General features: G+C 38.9%; 2 protein-coding genes across 2 annotated transcripts in view; both read left to right on the top strand.

Annotated features, from left to right (window-relative positions):
• Positions 1–22,810, top strand: part of LOC308410936 (nuclear factor 7, ovary-like) — a gene marked incomplete at its 5' end in the record, with an annotated part of 59,197 nt that overhangs the window by 6,051 nt on the left and 30,336 nt on the right. The window lies entirely within an intron of this gene.
• LOC308410999 (coxsackievirus and adenovirus receptor-like) lies at positions 16,189–21,450 on the top strand. The gene is made up of 3 exons (XM_080904684.1): positions 16,189–16,488; positions 18,950–19,282; positions 21,019–21,450. Exons 1-3 carry the CDS (start codon positions 16,356–16,358, stop codon positions 21,048–21,050), a joined length of 498 nt encoding a protein of 165 aa, XP_080760810.1. The 5' UTR covers positions 16,189–16,355; the 3' UTR covers positions 21,051–21,450.

Genomic DNA, 22,810 nt, shown 5'->3' with positions numbered 1-22,810 from the left:
TGGTACATTTTTTATGCTTGTGAACTACTTTTATATCTTATGATGGTTTTTATAATTGATACGTGCCAGGTCCTTTCTCTTTTCCCTCCCATCTCCCTTTTCCTATTTTATTTTTGTCAAGCACCTTGGTATACCCTTGTTTTTTTTAGTGTGCTTTATAAATAAAGTTTATTTATTTATTTATTATTTGTTGCTGTTTAAGTTTGTCAATTTCAGACCTCTGTCTCTGAAGTTCAACGTTCTGCATTTCCAGGTCTTTCAGTTTTGCGACATGGTCTGACAGAAAAGAACATAAATAAGTCAATATGAATTTTATTTATCTGCATCATTTGAATCTTTTCATTTTTAGTAGGTTAGATTATTGAATAAATAATGAATAAATAATAAAAATAAAAAAATTAATGAGAAACGTTAGTGATAGATTCATGAAGTGACATTGATATCTCTGTAACAGGGGCTCATATGAAGGTTTCCTCATGCTGTCATTTTTCTCACTACCTGACATCATACTCTACCTTTATTCTCTTGTTTTAAGGTCCTGATTTCCACTTTCTGTTCAGCCACTGAGGCAGTCAGCTCTCTGAGCACAGCATGGATTTCCTGTGGACAGGGTTGTTGGTTTGAAATCTGCTGGTCAAGAATTTCATCATCTGCCTCTGTCTGATTTGTGGAAACAGAGCAGACCAGAAGCAACAGCGAGAAAAACAGCGTGATCTCCATTCTGTCAGTGAAAACTCAACAGTATCTGTGTGTCATCTGCAAACCTGACTGACTTTTATATTACACAGTACAGAGGGGAGGTCACTGTAGCATTAGATTCAACCTTATTCTAGTGAATCAGTGACTAATGTAATCTTTATGACTTTCAGATGCAGTACAAGGAGAAGAACAAGTGAGTATCAATGATTGTCAACTGATAGTAAAACATGAGCATGTGTGTTTCCACCAACTGACCAGAGCTTAGAGGACAAATATCAAAATGTGTGCTCAGATACAGATGTTTAAGCAGCTGTGAAAGAACATATCTGGAAGTTTTTGGCACTGAGGAAGTAATTGCCTTTGATTATGGAATTCCTCTAATAACTCAGAGCAAAAATACTCTAAGCGACAAAATGCATAAAGTAATCTTTACAACTTTTACAAGGTACAAGACTACAAAGAGATAAACAAGTGAATGTCAATGATTATCAGCCGTTCATAAAATTAATCAGCACGTGTTGTTTTAGAAAATCCAATGTGAATGTAGGAACCATGAAGGTCACTGACATGGTATAACTTGAAGATGAACTTCTACTCTTCATGTGTAACATGACACTTGGTTGACCACCCTTCCCACTCCAGTTCAATAAAACCACAGCTGTCCTTTTTTGTTTCTTTCTTCTCTGACCACTTAGGTGAGAAAGCTAGTGTTCAATGCTTTTCAGAGAATGAATTAATCTCTGACCCTTCCACTCCAAGCACTCCTCCAGATGCAGTGAACAATCTTATAAGCAATACAAGAGCATGCCGAAGAGTCTTGGTTGCTAAATACAGCAAAAGTATTCGGCCCCTTGAATTTTTCCACATTTTGTCACATTACAGCCACAAACATGGATCAGTTTTATTGGAATTCCACGTGAAAGACCAACACAAAGTGGTGCACACGTGAGAAGTGGAACGGAAATCATACATGATTCCAAACATTTTTTACAAATAACTGCAAAGTGGGGTGTGCGTAATTATTCAGCCCCCTTTGGTCTGAGTGCAGTCAGTTGCCCATAGACGTTGCCTGATGAGTGCTAATGACTAAATAGAGTGCACCTGTGTATAATCTAATGTCAGTACAAATACAGCTGCTCTGTGACGGCCTCAGAGGTTGTCTAAGAGAATATTGGGAGCAACAACACCATGAAGTCCAAAGAACACACCAGACAGGTCAGGGATAAAGTTATTGAGAAATTTAAAGCAGGCGTAAGCTACAAAAAGATTTCCCAAGCCTTGAACATCCCACGGAGCACTGTTCAAGCCATCATTCAGAAATGGAAGGAGTACGGCACAACTGTAAACCTACCAAGACAAGGCCGTCCACCTAAACTCACAGGCCGAACAAGGAGAGCGCTGATCAGAAATGCAGCCAAGAGGCCCATGGTGACTCTGGACGAGCTGCAGAGATCTACAGCTCAGGTGGGGGAATCTGTCCATAGGACAACTATTAGTCGTGCACTGCACAAAGTTGGCCTTTATGGAAGAGTGGCAAGAAGAAAGCCGTTGTTAACAGCAAACCATAAGAAGTCCCGTTTGCAGTTTGCTACAAGCCATGTGGGGGACACAGCAAACATGTGGGGGACACAGCAAACATGTGGGGGACACAGCAAACATGTAGGGGACACAGCAAACATGTGGGGGACACAGCAAACATGTGGGGGACACAGCAAACATGTAGGGGACACAGCAAACAAGTGGAAGAAGGTGCTCTGGTCAGATGAGACCAAAATGTAACTTTTTGGCCAAAATGCAAAACGCTATGTGTGGCGGAAAACTAACACTGCACCTCACTCTGAACACACCACCCCCACTGTCAGATATGGTGGTGGCAGCATCATGCTCTGGGGGTGCTTCTCTTCAGCAGGGACAGGAAGCTGGTCAGAGTTGATGGGAAGATGGATGGAGCCAAATACAGGGCGATCTTGGAAGAAAACCTCTTGGAGTCTGCAAAAGACTTGAGACTGGGGCGAAGGTTCACCTTCCAGCAGGACAACGACCCTAAACATAAAGCCAGGGCAACAATGGAATGGTTTAAAACAAAACATATCCATGTGTTAGACTGGCCCAGTCAAAGTCCAGATCTAAATCCAATCGAGAATCTGTGGCAAGATCTGAAAACTGCTGATCACAAACGCTGTCCATCTAATCTGACTGAGCTGGAGCTGTTTTGCAAAGAAGAATGGGCAAAGATTTCAGTCTGTAGATGTGCAAAGCTGGTAGAGACAGACCCTAAAAGACTGGCAGCGGTAATTGCAGCAAAAGGTGGTTCTACAAAGTATTGACTCAGGGGGCTGAATAATTATGCACACCCCACTTTGCAGTTATTTATTTGTAAAAAATGTTTGGAATCATGTATGATTTTCGTTCCACTTCTCACGTGTGCACCACTTTGTGTTGGTCTTTCACGTGGAATTCCAATAAAATTCTGTCTGGACAATGTCATATCATGAGTAATAATTAAAAATAATCCATATACATAAAACAAACACATGCACACACACAGTGACATTTTAGACCTTCAGAATACTGTATATACTTTGGGCATCTCGGTGCTGATCCAGAATCCTTACATTATTATTTATTACTAGAGCTACAATAATAAAGCAAAGAGGAGGGGGAAGTAATAAATATGAAATAATGTATTTATGATGATTCCATTTGTTTCACTATCCACTCTGTGCAGGGCAAAGCTTATTACATGTTTAAACTGTAGAGATACAATAATTTTACTGCTGTAAAATCCAAATTTTGTCTTATTTAAAATATAAATCTAATATAATCTGCTTCTTAATGTATGTTCTTTAAAATACAGTGTGGCGTGGGTGTGGTCTCTGGCCAGCTGCAGAGGACGGGTGACGCAGTGAGCTCCCGGGGCGGTGCAGGGGCGGGGTGAACAGGTGTGCTGGGATCTGACAGTGATTGTGTCTCTTTATATGTTGGCAGTGACAGTCGGAGGAGGAGGGCGGACATGACAGCAGAGAGAGAGCGGGAGTGTCTGTGTCCCTGTACAAACGCACAGTATTAAATAAAAGTTCGGCTGTCGTCAAATTCGCTCCAGCTTATATTTCTTGGGTCCAACGTTACATACAGCTTGTGTTTTTTAATATATCATAATTATAATAATGCATAATTATGTGGACATGCATATTAGATCGTTTTTTAGTGGAATATAATCCCTCCAGAAAGGCAGGAAAAGCTATGTAACTTGCTTTAAAACTAAATATGTTCCCTAAAACGGTGACAGAGCTACAGACACATGACAGCCTTACACAGGTAGCCAGCAGCTATGACCAGCACTACTTGTGCAGTTAATAAAAGGACAGGTAATGTTTGTCGCCCTGTTGCACACACAGCACGCTCGTTTGTTTCAGTTAGTCAGCTGCAACAAGACAACTTACCAACGTGTACGTAATAAGCTGATACTCCTGGGTGCTACACACTACAGTGTACGCTGTACACCTACTTACTGGTTGTGTCGCATCAGTCTGTGTCTCTGAGTTAACTTGTGTTTCTCCTGCAGCTCCGGACCGCTAAAAATGCGCGTGCTCTTTGTGAGCTCGTTCCCGGCTCGTAACCAGCGCGTTCTGCCGTCAAGGGCGATCATTGGTTAAATGTGATCATGTGACTGATGCAAGCCAGATCCTTTTATTTAGCAAAACTGTGATTAATAGTTAAATATTATTGTTGAGGGGCACAGACAGGACTCCGCACGCACACATACTTAAAAAAAAATTTTTTTTTAAAGTTGCCTCAACAAAAGGGCACTCTGGGCACCCATCAGGAAAGGGGCGGGTGCTCAGGGGTGCTGCAGTCTTGGAATAAAACTGCAGAGATGATCAGTCTATGAAACCAAAGGTGCGTTTTATATTGGGAGAAGTACCAAAAAATGTAAATAATGGGATATAAACTTGGCACTAGGACAAGCAAATGATTTTAAACTGGGCAGGAAAAATAAGATGCTTTTGAGTGGAGTCTCATGGGTCCCCCAAATATTTGTATCTTTACAAAAAATAATAATAACCAAAGCGCAAAAAAAAGAGTAATATTTGGCATAATTAAAACTTGCCTACTAAGAATGACATAAAAATTACATAAAGTAGCACAAACACTTTAATATGCCACGGGTAAATTGAGCTGTGGCATTTTTCCTTTTTAAATCCGCCTTTTTTCTGAGCTAATTGAAAGCTGTTTAGAGATCCGTGGTTCTTTCACAGAAAATGATGCATTACTGTAAACTGAACACAATATAAAGTATTTAAAATGAGTTAAGCTTTACACATGTGCCGCAGTGACATTACTGCAGGTGTGATTCACTGACAATCACTTCCTCACTGAATGTTTCAGTGGTGCAGTTGCTCGGGCCTCTGAATCTCTGTTTTTTTGTATTTACCTGCTGCTGATGCTCCTCATGCTTACCTCTGGTCTTACCTTTGCTTCTTCCCCTCTGCTTGGATCTTCACCCATGTGCCTGTTGGACTGTCCTCTCCTCTGTAAACTCAGAGACCTCCTTGCCCTCCCCATTACAAATTCTGGCTAAACTTGATAAAAAAAAATACTGTAAAACCTAGGGATGGGTATTGATAAGATTTTAACGATTCCGATTCCATTTTCGATTCTGTTTAACGATTCGATTCTTTATCGATTCTCTTATCGATTCTTTTTTTTTTTAAAAAAAAGGAGAACACTAAGGTCGATTAGCTCAGAGCTTTGTTTTATATCTTCTCTTTGAACAAGATAGAAATTTAGGAGTAACATGGCCTTACAAACCCAACAGTGAGATCTTGAGAGATCCAGCCTACGGCTCTTCAATGGGGTGTCACAGGGTCCCCAGGAAAAAAAATTGTAAATGTAAAATAATAAAATAAATATTCTTGTGAGACATATCACATATTGACGGGGTCGGGTTATGTTAAAAAGTATAAATTGTTATACTTTGTTCATTGGTTCAAAGGTACCCCACACTTCTTTTTTTGTTTGCTTGTTTGTTCTGGTGTATTTTTCATTTGAACTGTTACTCTGCCAGAGTACTCATATTTACAAGATGGCATTGAACGCCCCATTGGTGTATCAGGAAAACTATTTTGTACGTATGTTCCTTGAAGGGGATTGAAGTCGTTCTTTTTTCCACCGCAGCGAAGGGCTAGGAGTAGGAGAGGAGCTGCTGTATGTTTTTGTTATCGAATCGATCTGATTGTGAAATAAAGCATATGCAGTGAGAAAGCAACTCCAGGAGTCATCCCTGCCTTAAAGCTGCAACATTCTTCTGTAGCAATAACAAAGTATAACATCAATTGTTCTGTGGCAATTACACAAGAATATCCAGTAATGTCCCTGCCCACAATTAAACACATTCACTTACCAAAAATCGGGGCATCTGCTGTGGCAAATGGGTGCAAGCCTTTGACCACAAACTTAGACACTGCTCGGTGACATTAGTCTATCCTGGCCTGAAAGGAGAAGCTACCCGTAGACTGCAGCGAGAACTACCAGCGAGCGCCAGCCAGACTCTGTCTGTCTCTCTCATCATGGTCACCTACATGTACAGTAATGGGGGGGAGGGGGAGAGAAAGATGGCGGAATAAGCGGTTGTACAATCTGCGGGTCTGATTAAGAAACGTGATTTTGATGTCCTGTAAAATACTTTACTGACAAACTGTTACTCCAAAGGAAGTAGAACGCAAGCGAAACCCCCTGGAAGTTACTTTGACAGACCTTCAGGCAGACACAAAGATAAACTTAGAGTGATAAAAATGGCTAACCCCAAGCTAACAGGTAGCCTCTCCGACCATGATTACAACCTTGCTGCTATGCGGGAAGCATGTGAGGATGAAGATATAGAAGAGATGGAACTTCAGAAAGAGATCGGAAGACCCATAGGTGACCACACTCCGTTACCAAGTCCCAATCCCAAAAAAATGAAAAGCAAAATAACTGAGAAGCAGGTGAGCATCGAGAATGTATATGAAGTTTTACTTGGCTTCACAAAGAGATGCGAGGAAAGGTTTGATTCGCTTGAAAAGAAGTTGGAAGCCTTCGAACAACGCATTGAAGTAAATACACAGGCGACCCAAAAAAACAGAGAGGAAATTGACAAGCTGACGACGAAGGTGGAGTCGCTGATGAAGGAAAACAAAGAATTAAAGGAGAGCTGTCGGGAGAGTGCACGTTACCGCAGAAGATGGAACCTCAGAATTTTGGGTCTGACAGAGAAGGACAACGAGAATACACGTGAAACAGTGATCGGTATTCTAACAAGAGTGGTTCCTGTATCAGTGGAAAAACTGCAGCTCATGGTTGATACAGTACACCGACTGGGGAAGAAAGACAATGCAGTGAGCAACAAGGTGCCAAGACCAATCATCATACAGTTCAGCATGAGGACGGCAAGGGATGAAGTATGGAGGAAATCCAAAGAGGCCAGGGTCTGCAGAGAACTGAACATAAAATTTAAAGAAGACTTCTCCAAAGAAGACCGTGAAGCTCGGATCAAGCTGTGGCCCAAGGTGCAGGAAGCTCGAAACAACGGCAAAAGAGCATTCCTAAAGGAGGGTTATGCAATAATAGACGGTAAAAGGATCGATCTGTGAGATGCACTTGAAGAAGTCACTACAAGTTAACCATAAAATGTGGGTATGTATGTGTGTATATTTATGTTTATATATACATATCTGTTAAAAATACACAAATAAAAAATAGGAGAGGGTCAAAAAGCAAAGCCGTAGTTAAACGTGGGCTATCCAGAGCTAAAATTGCCGCATATATAAAGGGTAGTACTGTGATAGGGTCGGAGTACTGTTATGATTACATAGGTAGGACACTAGGCTTATTCCTGCTTCAAGCACTTTTTTTTTCTTCTAGTAAGTGCCAAGGAAGCCGTTACTGTTCTTGTTTTGTATTTTGTTCTTGCGTTTTTTGTTTTTGTTTTTTCTTTATCTTATAGATGGCTGTTCTATTAAGTTCCTTAAATGTTCGAGGCTTAAAAAACAATGTCAAACGTAAGGCCATGTTCTTATTCTGCAAGGAAATTAAGGCAAACATGTTGTTTTTACAAGAAACACATTCTGGTAAGGAAGAGGAAACATTTTGGAAACATCAATGGGGAGATAGTATTCTTTATTCACATGGTACTACTCACTCAGCAGGAGTTATGATCTTATTCAACAAATTTGCAGGGAGAGTTATTGATCATAAAAGCGACGGAATGGGGCATTGGATCATGGTGTTGGTAGAAGTCTGTGAACAGAAAATTATTCTTATTAACGTGTATGGATACAATAACAGGTCACTAAATAGAAATATGATGTCTAACTTAAGTAAATTAATTGCAAAGTGGAGTACTACATATGGTTCTACCCAGGTGATAACTGGAGGCGATTTTAACCTGGCTCCTAACTCATGGCTTGACAGACAACCACAAAGAGGAAATCAACCAGAACATGATAGCATTATTTGTGACTTTTGTACGACAACCAATATGATCGATTATTGGAGGATGACAAACCCAAATATGAAGAAATATACTTGGTTTAGTCCATCAAATAAAAACGTATGTTCAAGATTAGATTATTGGCTTGTCTCCCAAACAGTATCATCATATGTTACGAAATGTGAGACCCAGTCAACCCCACTTACTGATCATTGTCTGATAAGTCTCTTATTATCTCTACGTAAACAACAAAGATCTGACAACATATGGAAATTTAACAATAGTTTATTACAAAACGAAGACTTCTGTAAACAAGTTAAAGAACTTAAATCAGAAATTAACAATATGAGCATGACTAATGTCAGTAAATGGGAATGGTTTAAATATAGTGTGAAACAATTAGCTATAGAAACGGGAAAGAAAGTGTCTGCCCTACGCGTATGTGAACAGAAAAATCTAATTGAACAAATTCATTTATTATGTGGTAAACCCTGTATGACTGCGGAAGAGTCAGAACGCTTACAATCTTTACAAAATAAGCTAGATGAGGTGTACTTGATTAAAGCTAAAGGAGCATATGTAAGGTCTAGAGCCAAGTGGATTGAACATGGAGAAAAAAATTCATCTTATTTCTATAGTCTAGAGAAGCGTAGACAAACAAAGAAAAAAATAACTAAATTGAGTAAGGATGGTACTATAATTGAGGAACCAAACAAAATAAGTGAGGAAATTAACATGTTCTATAGTAATCTGTATAAATCAAGAACTGAAAAAGAAAATGCAGATATCTTTTTTGATATGATTAAAGATCAGGTTAAAAAATTGGAAGAGGATGATAAAACATGGTTAGAAGAAGATTTGAAAATGTCCGAATTAGATACAGCTCTAAAACAAATGAAAAATGGAAAATCGCCTGGAATTGATGGTTTAACGATTGAATTTTATAAAACCTTTTGGCAAGACATTAAAGATTTGTTATTTAATGGCTTTTTGGATTGTTTAAAAAATGAAGAACTATCCCCAACAATGAAAACAGGATTAATAACCTTATTACCCAAACCAAACAAAGATTTACAAATGCTAGACAATTGGAGACCCATAACACTTTTATGTAACGACTACAAATTATTAGCCTTAGTATATGCAAATAGGCTTAAAAGCGTCTTAACCAAATTGATTGATGAGTGCCAATCAGCGTTTATTAAAGGAAGGCAGATTCATAATAACATAAGATTAATATTAGATATGATTGACTATCGATCCTTTATTAATTCAGAAAGTTTAATACTATTTATTGACTTTTTTAAAGCATTTGATTCAATAGACCATAATTTTTTATTTAGATCTTTAGAACTTTTTGGATTTGGAAACAAATTTTGCAAAGTGATCAAACTGTTCTACAAGCAAATTTATAGTTATGTTTCGCTCAATCCAGGCATAACATCTAGGATAGACATATTCTGTGGAATTCGACAGGGTTGCCCAATTTCTCCAAAATTATTTATTCTTTGCACTCAATTAATGGCTTACCTCATTGTGAACCATTCAGACATCGAAGGAATAAACATTTTTGATATTGAACTGAAAATAAGTCAGTTTGCAGATGACACAGTAATATTTTTAAAGGATAAATCAATAAAGGATAAATTGAATGTCATTTCAATTTTTTCTAAAGCTTCAGGCTTGTGTCTGAACCTAAAGAAGTGTGAACTTTTGCCACTTTATGATTGTTTGGAAAATAGCATGAGGACGATTCCAGTGAAAAATGAAGTTAAGTATCTAGGCATCTATTTAGACAAAGACATCAACACTAGAGAATCAAAAAACCTAAAAGACAAAATTGATGGCATGTCCAAAACACTAAATCATTAGTTGACGAGAGATATTACAATTTTTGGACGCAATCTATTATCCAAATCAGAGGGCGTCTCAAAGATGGTTTATCCAGCATACTCACTATACATTACCCCGAAAAGCATTAAAAAGATTAACTCTATAATCTATCAATTCATTTGGCGCAATAAAACACATTACATTAAAAAATCACAACTTGTCAAAGATTACGCTAAAGGTGGTATAAAGTCAATTGATTTTCAATCAATGGTTGGAGTATTTAAAATAAACTGGATAAAAGCCTTCCTCTTGAAACCTGACTCCATATGGTTCCATATCCCAAACAATATTTTCAAAAAGGTGGGAGGGTTGGATTTTCTCCTGAAATGTGATTTTGATATATTGAAGTTGCCTGTGAAACTGTCAGAATATCATAAGCAGGTCTTGTCTTATTGGAAGATGGTGTTTGCCCATAACTTTTCACCACATTGCTCCACCTTGTGGAATAACAGAACAATTACAATTAATAAGAAGTCATTGTTTATTAAAGAGTGGTTTGAAAAAAACATAATCTTTATAACAGACTTACTTGATGAAAGGGGTCAGTTTCTCTCAGTGGGTGTTTTTAATGCGAAGTTTAACATTCAGTGTTCCCTTAGAGAATATGACAAGGTTTGTAAGGCAATCCCCTTACCTCTGTTGAGTTTGATTCAAGGTTATTTGTATTACTCTAAGGCACAAATTAGTCTACCTTCTTTACATCTAAACCAGATTCCTTTGACGGATAAAAACTGTAATAATAAAACCATGAACAAGATATTTAAAAACAAATTATTTCACGACTTTAACAGTAACACAAAACTAAAAGGGAGTAATGTTAAAATAACGAACAAATATACGCACTTTTTAAAATGGCCTATCCCCCCCAAAGTCAAAGAAATGCAATTTAAAATAATTAATGGATATTACCCAGCAGCTGAAATGCTTAAAAAAAGGTTTGGGTTTGAGGTAGAGCCATGTGGATTTTGTTTTTTTCCTGCTCAGTAACAACTGACTTTTGGCAAGATCTAGTAGACTGGTTGAGTATAAGAATAGATGGGATGACCCCACTGACTCTAACACAAGTTTTATATAATAATGGTGATCCATCTAAGGAACTGTCCATGCTACACAAGGTGGTGATAATTATGGGCAAATACCACATACACAAATGCAAATGGCAAAGTAAAAGACCTTCCCTAACTGTATTGAAAATTGAATTAAAATCTTTTTTGTCATCTTTAGAATTACGGAGGGATTCATGTAAAGAGGCTGCTTTGATATGCGACAATGGGACTCAATCTCTATGATGATTGATTGTGTTTTTGGTGTACTAAGTAAGCCACATGTATGTTAAAGTGTTCGCAGAAAGGAAACTGTTATATGTCATAAAAATGGCCTTCATATATTTATGTATATGTATATATGTGGTTTTTTTTTTGTTTTGTTTTGTTTTGTTTTGTTTTTTTTGTTTTTTTTGTTTTTTTTCGTTTGATTTCTTATTCAACCTTTTCAAGATGTTGTTGCACAAATGTTGTCTCCCAACGAGAGATTGTAATATGTGCATAAATTTAATTAAAGTATTTAAAAAAACAAAAAAAACAAAAAAAAAAACCATGTACAGTAATGGCAGGTCTTGTAATAAGGCAGATTGCGCTAACATAATATGCACTGTTAGTTGATTATTTACCTGCCGCATTAACGGGAGAGGACGTGCAAACGTTAGCGCTGCTGCTGGGTTGAGAGTCACGAGTCCGGAGCGGAATTAAAAACGCGTGTCATCGCGTGTTTTGTGAGCAAATGCTTTTGCATATTCGTAGTGTTTCCTCCCTTAAATGAAATATCTACTTTGCAAGTTGCCCTGTTGTCATCGGTTCTCATAAAGTATAATCAAACTTTTGAGCGTTTGAGCCGCTTAGGCGCCGTGTTTCCTGCCAGGTAAATGACGCTCCGCAACGTGGTGACGTCATTCGGGGCGACTAGAATCGATAAGGGAATCGTTTGCAAAAATGGCAAACGATTCCAAGGAATTGAAACAGTGGGAACCGGTTCTCAACAAGAACCGGTTTTCGATACCCATCCCTAGTAAAACCAATGTGTCCTGCATTTGAGTCCAATTATCATGAACATAATTTCTCTCTTTTTAGTTAATAGATCAGATTGTGTGCTTTATAACATGTTTCCTTTATTTGCCTTTTCTTTCTGTGGTCATGTTAAAAAGCAGAGTGTAGTATATTGTTAGAGAATTGAGCCTGTCCACAGTAAAATAGTCACTTCTTTAAACTTAGTCCAAAATGGTGAGAAGAACCTTAACCTCACCTCAGAGTCTGACCTTAAACAACATTCAGTGTTCTGTTCTTCTTTCTGCTTTGTCCTCTCTTGTTTTCATCCATGTTTCTAGAGTTACATTTATTTATACTTTGTGTCGGCTCAGTGATTTATTTTTCTGTCTGCAGGTAGAAAAATCATTGACGTTTGCAGATGACACAGATGCTGTTATGTTTTCAGTGACTGAATGGAGATCATTGCAGTTTTCTTTGTTCTTTTTCCACAGATCAGACCACGAGCAGACTGCACTCCAACAACCCCGTCCACACTACATTTGACTGGTACTCACACTGCCCTTGAACATAAACTAAACAACATGTTGATTCCACCATGTTAGAAGATTTATAGAACTATCATATCATCCCCTTTATGCCTCCGTACTTAAGTAAGTACTTAAGTAAGTAAGTACTCATTCACCCCTCTTCCTGTCATGGTATAAAAAGCTCAGGTTTGCACAGACACACATACTACGTCTGAAAAGAAGATCCAAGGTAAAGTGTTGGGTCGGGTAGTGAGACTATGCTTAATGGTAATTTGTGACTGACAACATTGCTGTAATTTCCAGAGAAATTGATGGCGGAAGGAAGAAGATCTTGCACAGTTCATTTTGCACTTGCATTAGAGCATGAAGCAAAGGTGGAGAGTCAGAAGACTGAAACTGACCAGTTGAAACAACAGCAGTTTTTTTTAATCATACGCACTGGACTCTAAACTAAATAGTGATTATTAAATGTGAAAAAATGTAAAATTGCTGTACTGCATGGTAATTGGTTTGTTTCAGTGTCATGGAGCTGCAGATGTTTTAGAACATAAATCCTGAAAAATGCAACCAAAACCACCCCAAAAAAATTATATATATTTATATATATATATATATATATATATATATATATATATATATATATATATATATATATATATATATATATATATATATATATATATAATTTTTTAGGGGTGCAACGATACACAAAATTCACGGTTCGGTTCGGTTCGATACTTTGGTGTCACGGTTCGATATTTTTTCGATACAAAAAAATGTTCATGCCTTTTTAATTTCTCATTTATTAAAATTATAAATATATATTTTAACTCAAACGTGCAGTTTTTAGATTTAATGTTGCTGAAACAACAAAGGGATAAAATAAATCTATCTGATCAAGAAATCACTCATCTTTGGAAAAGAGAGTTTATTACAGAGAAATGGCTCTTTCCAAAATAAAAGCTATACTATACGCTTCTTCTGGGCTATATTCTCAGCAGCATATTAAACATATCAGGTCCCCATAAGGAGAATCCTGTGCTAACGGCTGTCTAAATGACTCGGGTAAAGTTTGTAGCATGCGTGCTTGTTGTTTTTGTCTGCTTCCACTTGTCTTTGCACTAGGATGATGTCGGCGTCAATGTGCAGTCATATTCGTTGTGTTCTCACTAGTGCTGTCAGCATTAATCTCGTTGAAATGACGTTAACGCCACAACACGGCAAATCTCCGTTAACGAGCTACAGCGGATCGCCCCGTGCGTGGGGCTGGACGGCGTCAACACGTTAACAAGCAAACTGCGCTTCACCTCTTCAGTTCTGAAAGCTGATGGAGAGTCTCGGGTGTTTAACTCCCAGTGAGGTTGTGATGCTGGCGGAGGTCCTGAGAGTGGATGACCCACCCTGCTGTCAACTGAGTTACTGAGGTCACATGGGTCAATGTGTGAGGGGGGGGGGGGGGGGGGGGTGAATGGCCCGGAAGTGATCCCAGGACTATGTTATAGGTAGCCAACACTTTTTCCATGTTTGAACTTAATGTGACCACTAGAGGGAGGTATGTGCCTCTTAGTGCCATAAGCCAGCTGTGCAGCAGGCAGGTTGTTTGGCTTCATTTTTGCACAATGGGAGGAGGCGCTGTCGCGTCGTCCATGTTTTCTACAGTCATTGATTTGGACACAGCCAATGTGTTTAGTTTTACTCTTCCCCATGTGATGTCATTATGTCCATTTGTGTCAGCTTTTTTCCCAGGTGCCTCCACTTCCCCATCACCTCATATGTGTATGTAAGTCTTCTGTCTCCCTTTGTTCATTGTTGCTTCGTCTGTGTTCCCACCCCCATGTCCTCATAGTCACAGAGTCATAGTGTGTGTCATAGTGCCCTCATATTATCACAGTATGTCATAGTTGTTCATAGGTTTCTTAGTTCTCCTGTCACCAGCCAAATAAAGGCTTGCTTTTGGTTTCAAGTTCCATCTCTCTGCCTATGTCTGTTCGTGGGTCGTCTACATACACTCCACAACCGAGACAGGAGAGGAACCTGATAACAGCTGAACGTTCTTTTGTTCACACGGAAAATAGGTGTGAAAGGCAAAATTATAAATTGTTTCTAAAAAAAATTAAATAAAGCTGTTTTATTAAATGAATATATACATAATGCAAATGTGCTCATAAATGAGTTGACTCTGTGTTTTCAGAGTTAACAGATTCATTCAGCGATATTGTCTGGATCTGAAATATTGCAGGTACACGCAGAGTGCAGAGGATTTTTACACATACACTGATAATTGTTTTCTATAAGTCTCTGGGTCAGGAAGTCCAAACATGACGTCCTGAACTGGGCCTTAGAATAAGCTGAAGGATAACATTAGATAATCAAGGCAGGATGTGTTTTTGTGTCCATGTGTTTCTGATTCCAGGAGGAGCAGATACCAGGGGAGGTCGGATGTGGACGGGGAGGATTCGCAGCAGACTGCCACGTTGGATTTGGGAGAAGATAATAATATTTTGTCATTGTCAAAGTATAAAAGCTGTACAGCCCATTTCAGGGTTAGGGTTGGGGTCAAAGTGAAACTAGAAATATTTAGAATCACAATGAGTTCAAAGCGTGAGGAGGTCTGATGTTCCAACAGTGTTCAGGATGAGAATTATTACCTGCAATGCTCCAGTTTGACCTCATGGTGGCAGTGCCGTCTCACTGTTATAATGGCTACACTCAGACTACAGGAGAGAACAAGAGGCTGTACTAAAACTCTGATGTTTTATCGTGTGTTTATGACATCATGCTGACGTCAGCCTGATAATACCTGTTGATTCAACTAAACAGCCAAGGTTTCCAAGGTTCTTAAATGAACCACAAACTACAGGGTAAGAGTGAGCTGCTGAAAGTCAGATCTGTTCTTCAAAGCAGACTTTCAGCTTTATTACAAACTAAGAGTCGGATCAGCACAAATACTGACACAGAGATGGCTGCTGGCACTGCGCTGCTCTGCTGCACTTTGCTGTTTGTCCTTGTCTTCGTCTCTGCAGGTGAGATTGAACTAAACTGAGGTTCTCTCTGAGATAACAAGAAGTACAGGAGGATTATTTTCATCTGGATTCAGTTTGTCTGTGTGTGAAGGAGACACCAGGCTGGGTGGACACTTAACATCTGTAATCCAGCTGTGACAGAGACAAAGAAGTGTAATGTGTGTGTCAGTGTGATGTGTTGTAGTGTCAGGAGTCAGTATGCAGCTACAAAGCTTCTTGTTCAGTGTATACAAACAGCTGTAGCTCCATAAAGGCAGCATGCAGAGACTCACAGTGTCTTATAATGAGAGGCTGCTTTCTCTCACACATTATGTTCACTTATTATCAGCACATGTTGTTGTTCTGTGGAAGCTAACATCTTGTAGTTTCTGACACTTTGCATGTTTAGCATGAGGCTAAAATCCCCCCTCAGTGGGTCACTGGTGACCTGCTGGATGTTCAGAGGTTCATTAAATCCAACATGACTAAAAACTCAAATGTCAAAGTGTTGTTTCCTCTTTCAGAGCAGAAAACCATCACAGCTGAGTCTGGACAGGACGTCACTCTGACATGTCGAGCTCCAAACAACAACATTAGAGTAATAAAGTGGGAGAGATTTGACCTGGGAGATGATTATGTGCTTTTGTACCAGGATGGTCTCCCTGATTCAACACACCAGCATCCATCTTTTAAGAACCGGGTGGATCTGCAGGACAGACAGATGAAGGATGGAGACGTGTCTTTGATTCTGAAGGATGTGACAGTTCATGACGCTGGAGCATACGAGTGTCGTTTCCTCATGGAAGAAACTCGCTCATGGAAGTCCATCAGCAGCCTCAACCTGATTGTTACAGGTGAGTGAGTAGAGTTGAGTGTGTGTGTGATCAGAGGTGAAGCTGCTTCCTGGTTGTTGATGTGTGTTTGTTGTATGGATGAGCTGGTGGATGTCAGAGGTAGACAGATGTTTCTCCAGCTGTTGTCTTTGTGGCTGGTAGTCTAGAGTTGTAGAGCAGCATTGTTTGGTTAGAGCAGAAACAAAGACATTTATGAATCCGTCTCTTCTTCTCTTGCTCTCTAACTCGTCTGTAAACATGTGTGGGGAAACTCAATGTTAAAGCCTACAGCTGGAGGGGGAGGGGAGGGGTGAAGCTGGTGGTGAGTCTGTGAAAGTGAATCACAGTCAACTACAGCCCCTTAAATTGCCTTATTACACAATGCTGAGAAAGCATTCGAACGGGTGGAGTGGGATTATCTGTTTTATACTCTAAATAAATTTGGATTTGGCCCTAATTTCATTTCATGGATTCAGTTACTTGACTCCTCACCTATGGCACGTGTTAGAACAAATTTGTTATTCTCTTCTTATTTCCCACTTCTCCGTGGTACGAGACAAGGATGTCCCTTATCCCCTCTCCTTTTGCGTTATCAATTGAACCATTGGCGATTAAAGCCAAGCTGACAGCTGACAGTTGCATTAAGGGCATCTTCAGAGCTGACCAGGAGCACAAAATATCCGTATATGCTGACGATCTCCTGCTGTATATGTCAGAGCCTTTATAACACTGAATAAGCATATCCCTGCATTTATTTGGAACGGCAAAAGTCCATGAATTCGTAAAGATTTCATGCAGAGGACTAGGCCAATGGGTGGATTAGCCTTGCCAATTTTTCAGTCTTATTATTGGGCAGCAAATATTCGAAATATGCTGGATCAGTAATTTTACCACAGAGACTCCAGCTTGGCTCCAAATTGACTCATCCAATTGTGGCAAAATGTGCCTATCAGCTTTGTTGAGTTCAGCTCTCCCATTAGAACTGTACACCTATAAATGTAACCCTTTGTTGTATGACTCGCTCAGAATCTGGGTGCAATGTAAGGTTTGGGTTACACTATCAGCTCAAATCATATGTTCCCACCCTCAATGATGGATTCTGCCTTTAAAATATGGGAAGGTAATGGACTTAGAAATATCAAAGACCTTTTTGCAGATGGAATTTTTCTCATTCACGCAGCTCCTGAAGCAGTTTAATGTTCCTCGCAAACATTTTTTCCGCTATTTACAAGTTCACCACTTTGTAAAGAGTCGATTTCCTTCATTTCCAGAAGTACCTGAGGAAACTTCTTTGGATAAAATTATTAATATAAACACTCATAAGAGAGGGGCGATTAAAGAAATGTATGCTATATTATTAGATCTTCAATCTCCTTCTCTCTCCATCCTTAAAGCTCAGTGGGAGAAAGACCTTGGGATGACTTTAACAGATGAGCTCTATGTTTTCTCCATAGGGTACACTCTTCTTCTATATGTGCCAGACATGGGCTGACCCCCTGTGTAACAGATGTAAAGCAGAAACAGGTTCACTCCTTCATAGTTTTTGGCCCCAATCTTCATAACTATTGGGTGTCTACCCATACGGAAAAGATGCATATAAATCTTATAAAGTTTGTATCTGTCTTGTGTGAAGCTTGTATGAAAAGCATACAAGAGTGAAAACAGATTAAGATCCCTTGAAAATCATATAAATGAAACTTGTATGTTTTGGATATTTACTAAAACAATATAAGAAAGTAATGAGAAAGTGGCCACTTTCATGAGTAAATCATATAAGCCTTATATGATTGACTGTATGAAGTAGGCCACATCTTATGCAAGTCTTATAAGTTTTTTCTATTTCTTTTCCATATGGGTATATTTAACACCTTTTCAGAGATATATAACGTTAATTATGATCCCTCTGCTCTAATCTTTGGGGTGATACCTCAAAACATCACTTTGCCAAAATACTATTCAAATTCTTTGCTTCACTCATTGCAAGGCGCCTTATACTTTTAAGATGGAAGCAGGAAGCTCCTCCCACACATGAACAGAGGCTTGCAGAGCTCATGAAGTTTTTGCATTTAGAAAAGATGAGATATACACTGGTAGGTTCAACCACCAAATTTCTTGAGGCATGGCAGCCTTTTCTAATGTACATGGAAACATTTAAAATGACCACATTGTCATGACCAGATACCATCCATCCATTTTATTTTTGTTGTTGTTGTTTGTTTGTTTTTTGTTTTGTAGGGGTTTCTTTAGTTTGTTTGTTTGTTTTCTTTCTGTTATCTTTTGGGGTATTGTAAAAACTGAACAGCAAACTACTGTATGTTCAAAGTTTTGCTATTAACATGCTGCTGTAACTGAAAATAAAATGAAAAAAATAAATAAAACTCAAATGTCAAAGGAAATAAACAAAATATTTAAAGTCAACCATTCTGATCATAATTGCACTTTGACCTTTAACCTCTCTGCTCTGTGTTGTTTCATCTTTCAGATCAGAAAACCATCACAGCTAAGTCTGGACAGGACGTCACTCTGACATGTCGAGCTCCAAACAACAACATCTTCGCTCTAGAGTGGGAGAGAGCTGACCTGAAGTCAGGAAATGTTCTTTTCCGAGTTGGTTGTGATATTATTCTAGATGACCAGCATCCATCTTTTAAGAACCGGGTGGATCTGCAGGACAAAGAGATGAAGGATGGAGACGTGTCTTTGATTCTGAAGGATGTGACGATTAATGATGCTGGAACATACGAGTGTCGTTTCCTCATGGTAGAAGCACGCTCATTCAAACACAGCTTCATCAAACTGGTTGTTGATCCTCCAGGTGAGTGAGTAGAGTTGAGTGTGTGTGATCAGAGGTGAAGCTGCTTCCTGGTTGTTGATGTTTGTTTGTTGTATGGATGAGCTGGTGGATGTCAGAGGTAGACAGATGTTTCTCCAGCTGTTGTCTTTGTGGCTGGTAGTCTAGAGTTGTAGAGCAGCATTGTTTGGTTAGAGCAGAAACAAAGACATTTATGTCTCTTCTTCTCTTGCTCTCTAACTCGTCTGTAAACATGTGTGGGGAAACTCAATGATAAAGCCTACAGCTGGAGGGGGAGGGGAGGGGTGGAGCTGGTGGTTGTGAGTCTGTGAAAGTGAATCCTGCCGGTGCCATAGCTGGTGAAAACGTACTTAGTGCAGACACAAAACGTCCATCAGCTTCAAAGTGTGTCAGAAAAATGTCCACATGGTGACTGATGGATGAAAGAGGTCCCATTGTTGTTGTTGTGCACAAATCATTGAACAACACAAACACTTAGAGCTGCTTTCAGTGCTGCCTGTTTTGTTACTGCACACATTTCTGATGGTCCTACAGTCCAACGTAGCAAACGTCTCCCTGAAGCCTCTTCTTAGAGACCAAAGGTTGGATCAGAGCGAGCAGCTGAAAGGACACATCTATGAATGCAGTCAGAGACTTTCTCACAACCTCACACTTCATCTGGTCACATTTACACTCAGGTTCTCTGTTAGTCACTGAGATTACAGACTCGCACATTTAAAATAATCTGAATGTTGGATCAGATGAAGTTAATATTTTTTATTTCTTGAACATATGTTTAATTAGCATGTTGCTAAAGCTTTAAGTAATGCACTGGTGACCTGGTGTATGTTAACAGGTCAATTAATCAAATCCAGAATAACTCAAATGTAAGCTAAACAGCATAAATATTAAACATAAACAACATCATATTTCCCCCATGGCACAGTCCACTCAGCACTTCCTGGAGTTTCTCATTTGATCGTTCATTGACACTCATGACTTACAGAGACTCTGATCATCAAACACAGGAATAAAACAAGCAGTGAGCACAACAAAGGATTATTAAAGAAGGAATATTAACTCTATTCTAACTCTAGTAACTCTACACCAGGAAACCACCAAATCTTCTGCAAACGTGATTTTAACCAGTCAAAATGTTTTTGGATATTTATTCAGTGTAGAAACCTAAAAAGTCAGTTTTATTTTTAGATGTTTGGTTGTTTTGAACAATTATATCAAACTGTAAGTATGATGTTTGGTATATAGTATTATATATTGCATGGTATTGATATATTGCACTGTTTGAAGTGCTTCGTATATAAAAGTAGTAAACTGTGTACACAGTGTTTGGTGTGACAGAGCTGTTGTCACTGAATCACAGGTTCAGATGTTTCAGCCTCATAATAAACAAACACGTTTTCAGAGACTCGAGGATTTGACCTTCCAAAAGTCTCAGACATGTTTTAATGAGCTCTCACAGTCTGCAGCCAAACAGGTCAAATTATAAAGAACAGCTGGATCAACCCAACATGACCTCTGACCCCGAAGCAGCTGTTAGACCTGTGTATTTGAAAAAAATATGATTTTTTTTTATGGTGAAAGCAAGATTCCAGACTGCAGTTTTGGTCAGATCATGTTTTTAAATAAAAAGCAGAAAAATCAACATTAACATTTTCTCACTTTATAAATGTTATGAATGATTTTTTCATCTAATCTCCTGAACTAGAAGAGGACACCTCACAGCTGTTTCTCACCTGCAGGTCAGCCAGGAGGAGACAGAGATGAACTGTGAGTCGGACGATCTGAGGACAGACAGAAACTCTCCTGAACATCCAGCAGTCGACTCTGATGATCATCATGTTCAGACTCGGACCAACAGTGTGTGTCTGTGCTGTCAGTGACTCTGAACTACAGTTTATTCATCTTGTTCATGAGATTTACTGACACAAAGTCAAACTGTGTTACAAACACACATGAATTTCTGATCTCAGAGTCAGTGAGTGTTGGAGCTTCAGGTTAGACAAATTAACTATTTTATGTTGGTGTGATTGTTTATTAGCTTCATGTGACTTTTTCTTCTTTAAGTACAGTCCACTGGAAAACACTTTGTATAAAAATCATCTCTTTGGCTGACATTGTTTTTAGTTTGTAAACCAATCTTACCCAATTTAACAGATTGTACAAACTGTTAACGTCTCTCTCTGATCCTGCACTGAGAAGTTTGACAACCTCTTCAACTTTTCTTTAACATGACACACTGTTCAGGTCAGATTTAAACTGCTTTGACCTTTGACACCAGCAAAACATCCTGAACAACTTTGCTGGGTTGAGACCTGATTACTTTTCATAAACAGACCCATAAGACTCAAAAATATGAAACATATTTTCACATTTATACTGTTGTATAGATGATGCAAACTTTGGTACACTGATGCTCTTTTGGGTGAAGTTGGACTCATTTGTTTAGATGGATTTTCAGATCCACCAGTTTGGCTCAAGTTAGAAACATTGTGATTTTAGGGAAAATTGCCACTCATAACGTATAAATATACACATCATGTTTGTGTGGATTTGTAATGAGACAGCAGTGAAGCAGTGAAGTCATCCTGTTGCCCACAGAAACAGACTGTGAATTAGTAAAGTAACACATGGAGCACATGAGGAACAAAGGTCATACATGTATCTCCTGAAGTGGATTCTGGGTCTCTGACTTCCTCCCACAGTCCAAAGACATCAACGGGTGTTTTTTATTTATCCGTGTATGCTGTGTGTTAATGTGTGGTTCCTACAGAACTTAATGGTCAGTAACACTAACATGTAAACATGAGTGCATCACATCAGCACATGAAAGAACAACAGTGTGGCATTAATATTACAGCAGTGAGGACAGTGTGATGAACTGATGCTCTGATCTCTGGTCTGACCGAAGCTTTAACTCCAAACATCTCTCCACTGTTAGAGCTTCTGCACTGTTTCAGGTTCAAATCATGGTTCATATTTTCATGGCCTGATGGTGTGACGCCTCCACCTACATCACTGAACTGCTCCACTTCTGTACTCTTCTCTCTGTGGCCTTCTTGAAACATCCTCTTGGTGTTTGTGGGGTTTTTCTCAGTTCATGTGTGCCTTATAAGAGTTTGTTTTTTAAAGACAATGACAATCAGTGAATTCCTTCTGTGATTGAATGAAATATGAGCACTATGTAAGTGTGTAAGTGTTAATAAAGATTTACATGTACCTGTTGAATTCTCTTTTCATTGTTTTTGTCCCTCCAATAACAGACAAACCTCTGTTTCTGAAGTGCCTTAGAGCAACGTCTTCCTCTGTAACTGAATGCTGTGGGTAAACATGTCTTTACTTCTGTGCCTGAAAACAACATCTCCCTGTAGAAAGTGAAGGCTGAGCTCACTCAGATCACTCAGTCAGATCAACTGAGCTTAGAAATAAACTGATTTGTTGATTTTACAATGCTGTGATTGCAGCTATTCCACAACTCTCTCTGTTAATGGTACACATGGACACTGATTAAATGGTCATTGATCAATGATCATT

The sequence above is a fragment of the Rhamphochromis sp. 'chilingali' genome, assembly GCF_963969265.1.
Source record: "Rhamphochromis sp. 'chilingali' genome assembly, chromosome: 1".
Lineage (NCBI taxonomy): Eukaryota > Metazoa > Chordata > Actinopteri > Cichliformes > Cichlidae > Rhamphochromis > Rhamphochromis sp. 'chilingali'.
Note: the sequence above shows the minus strand (reverse complement) of the source record. Positions and strands in the feature narration are given on the sequence as shown.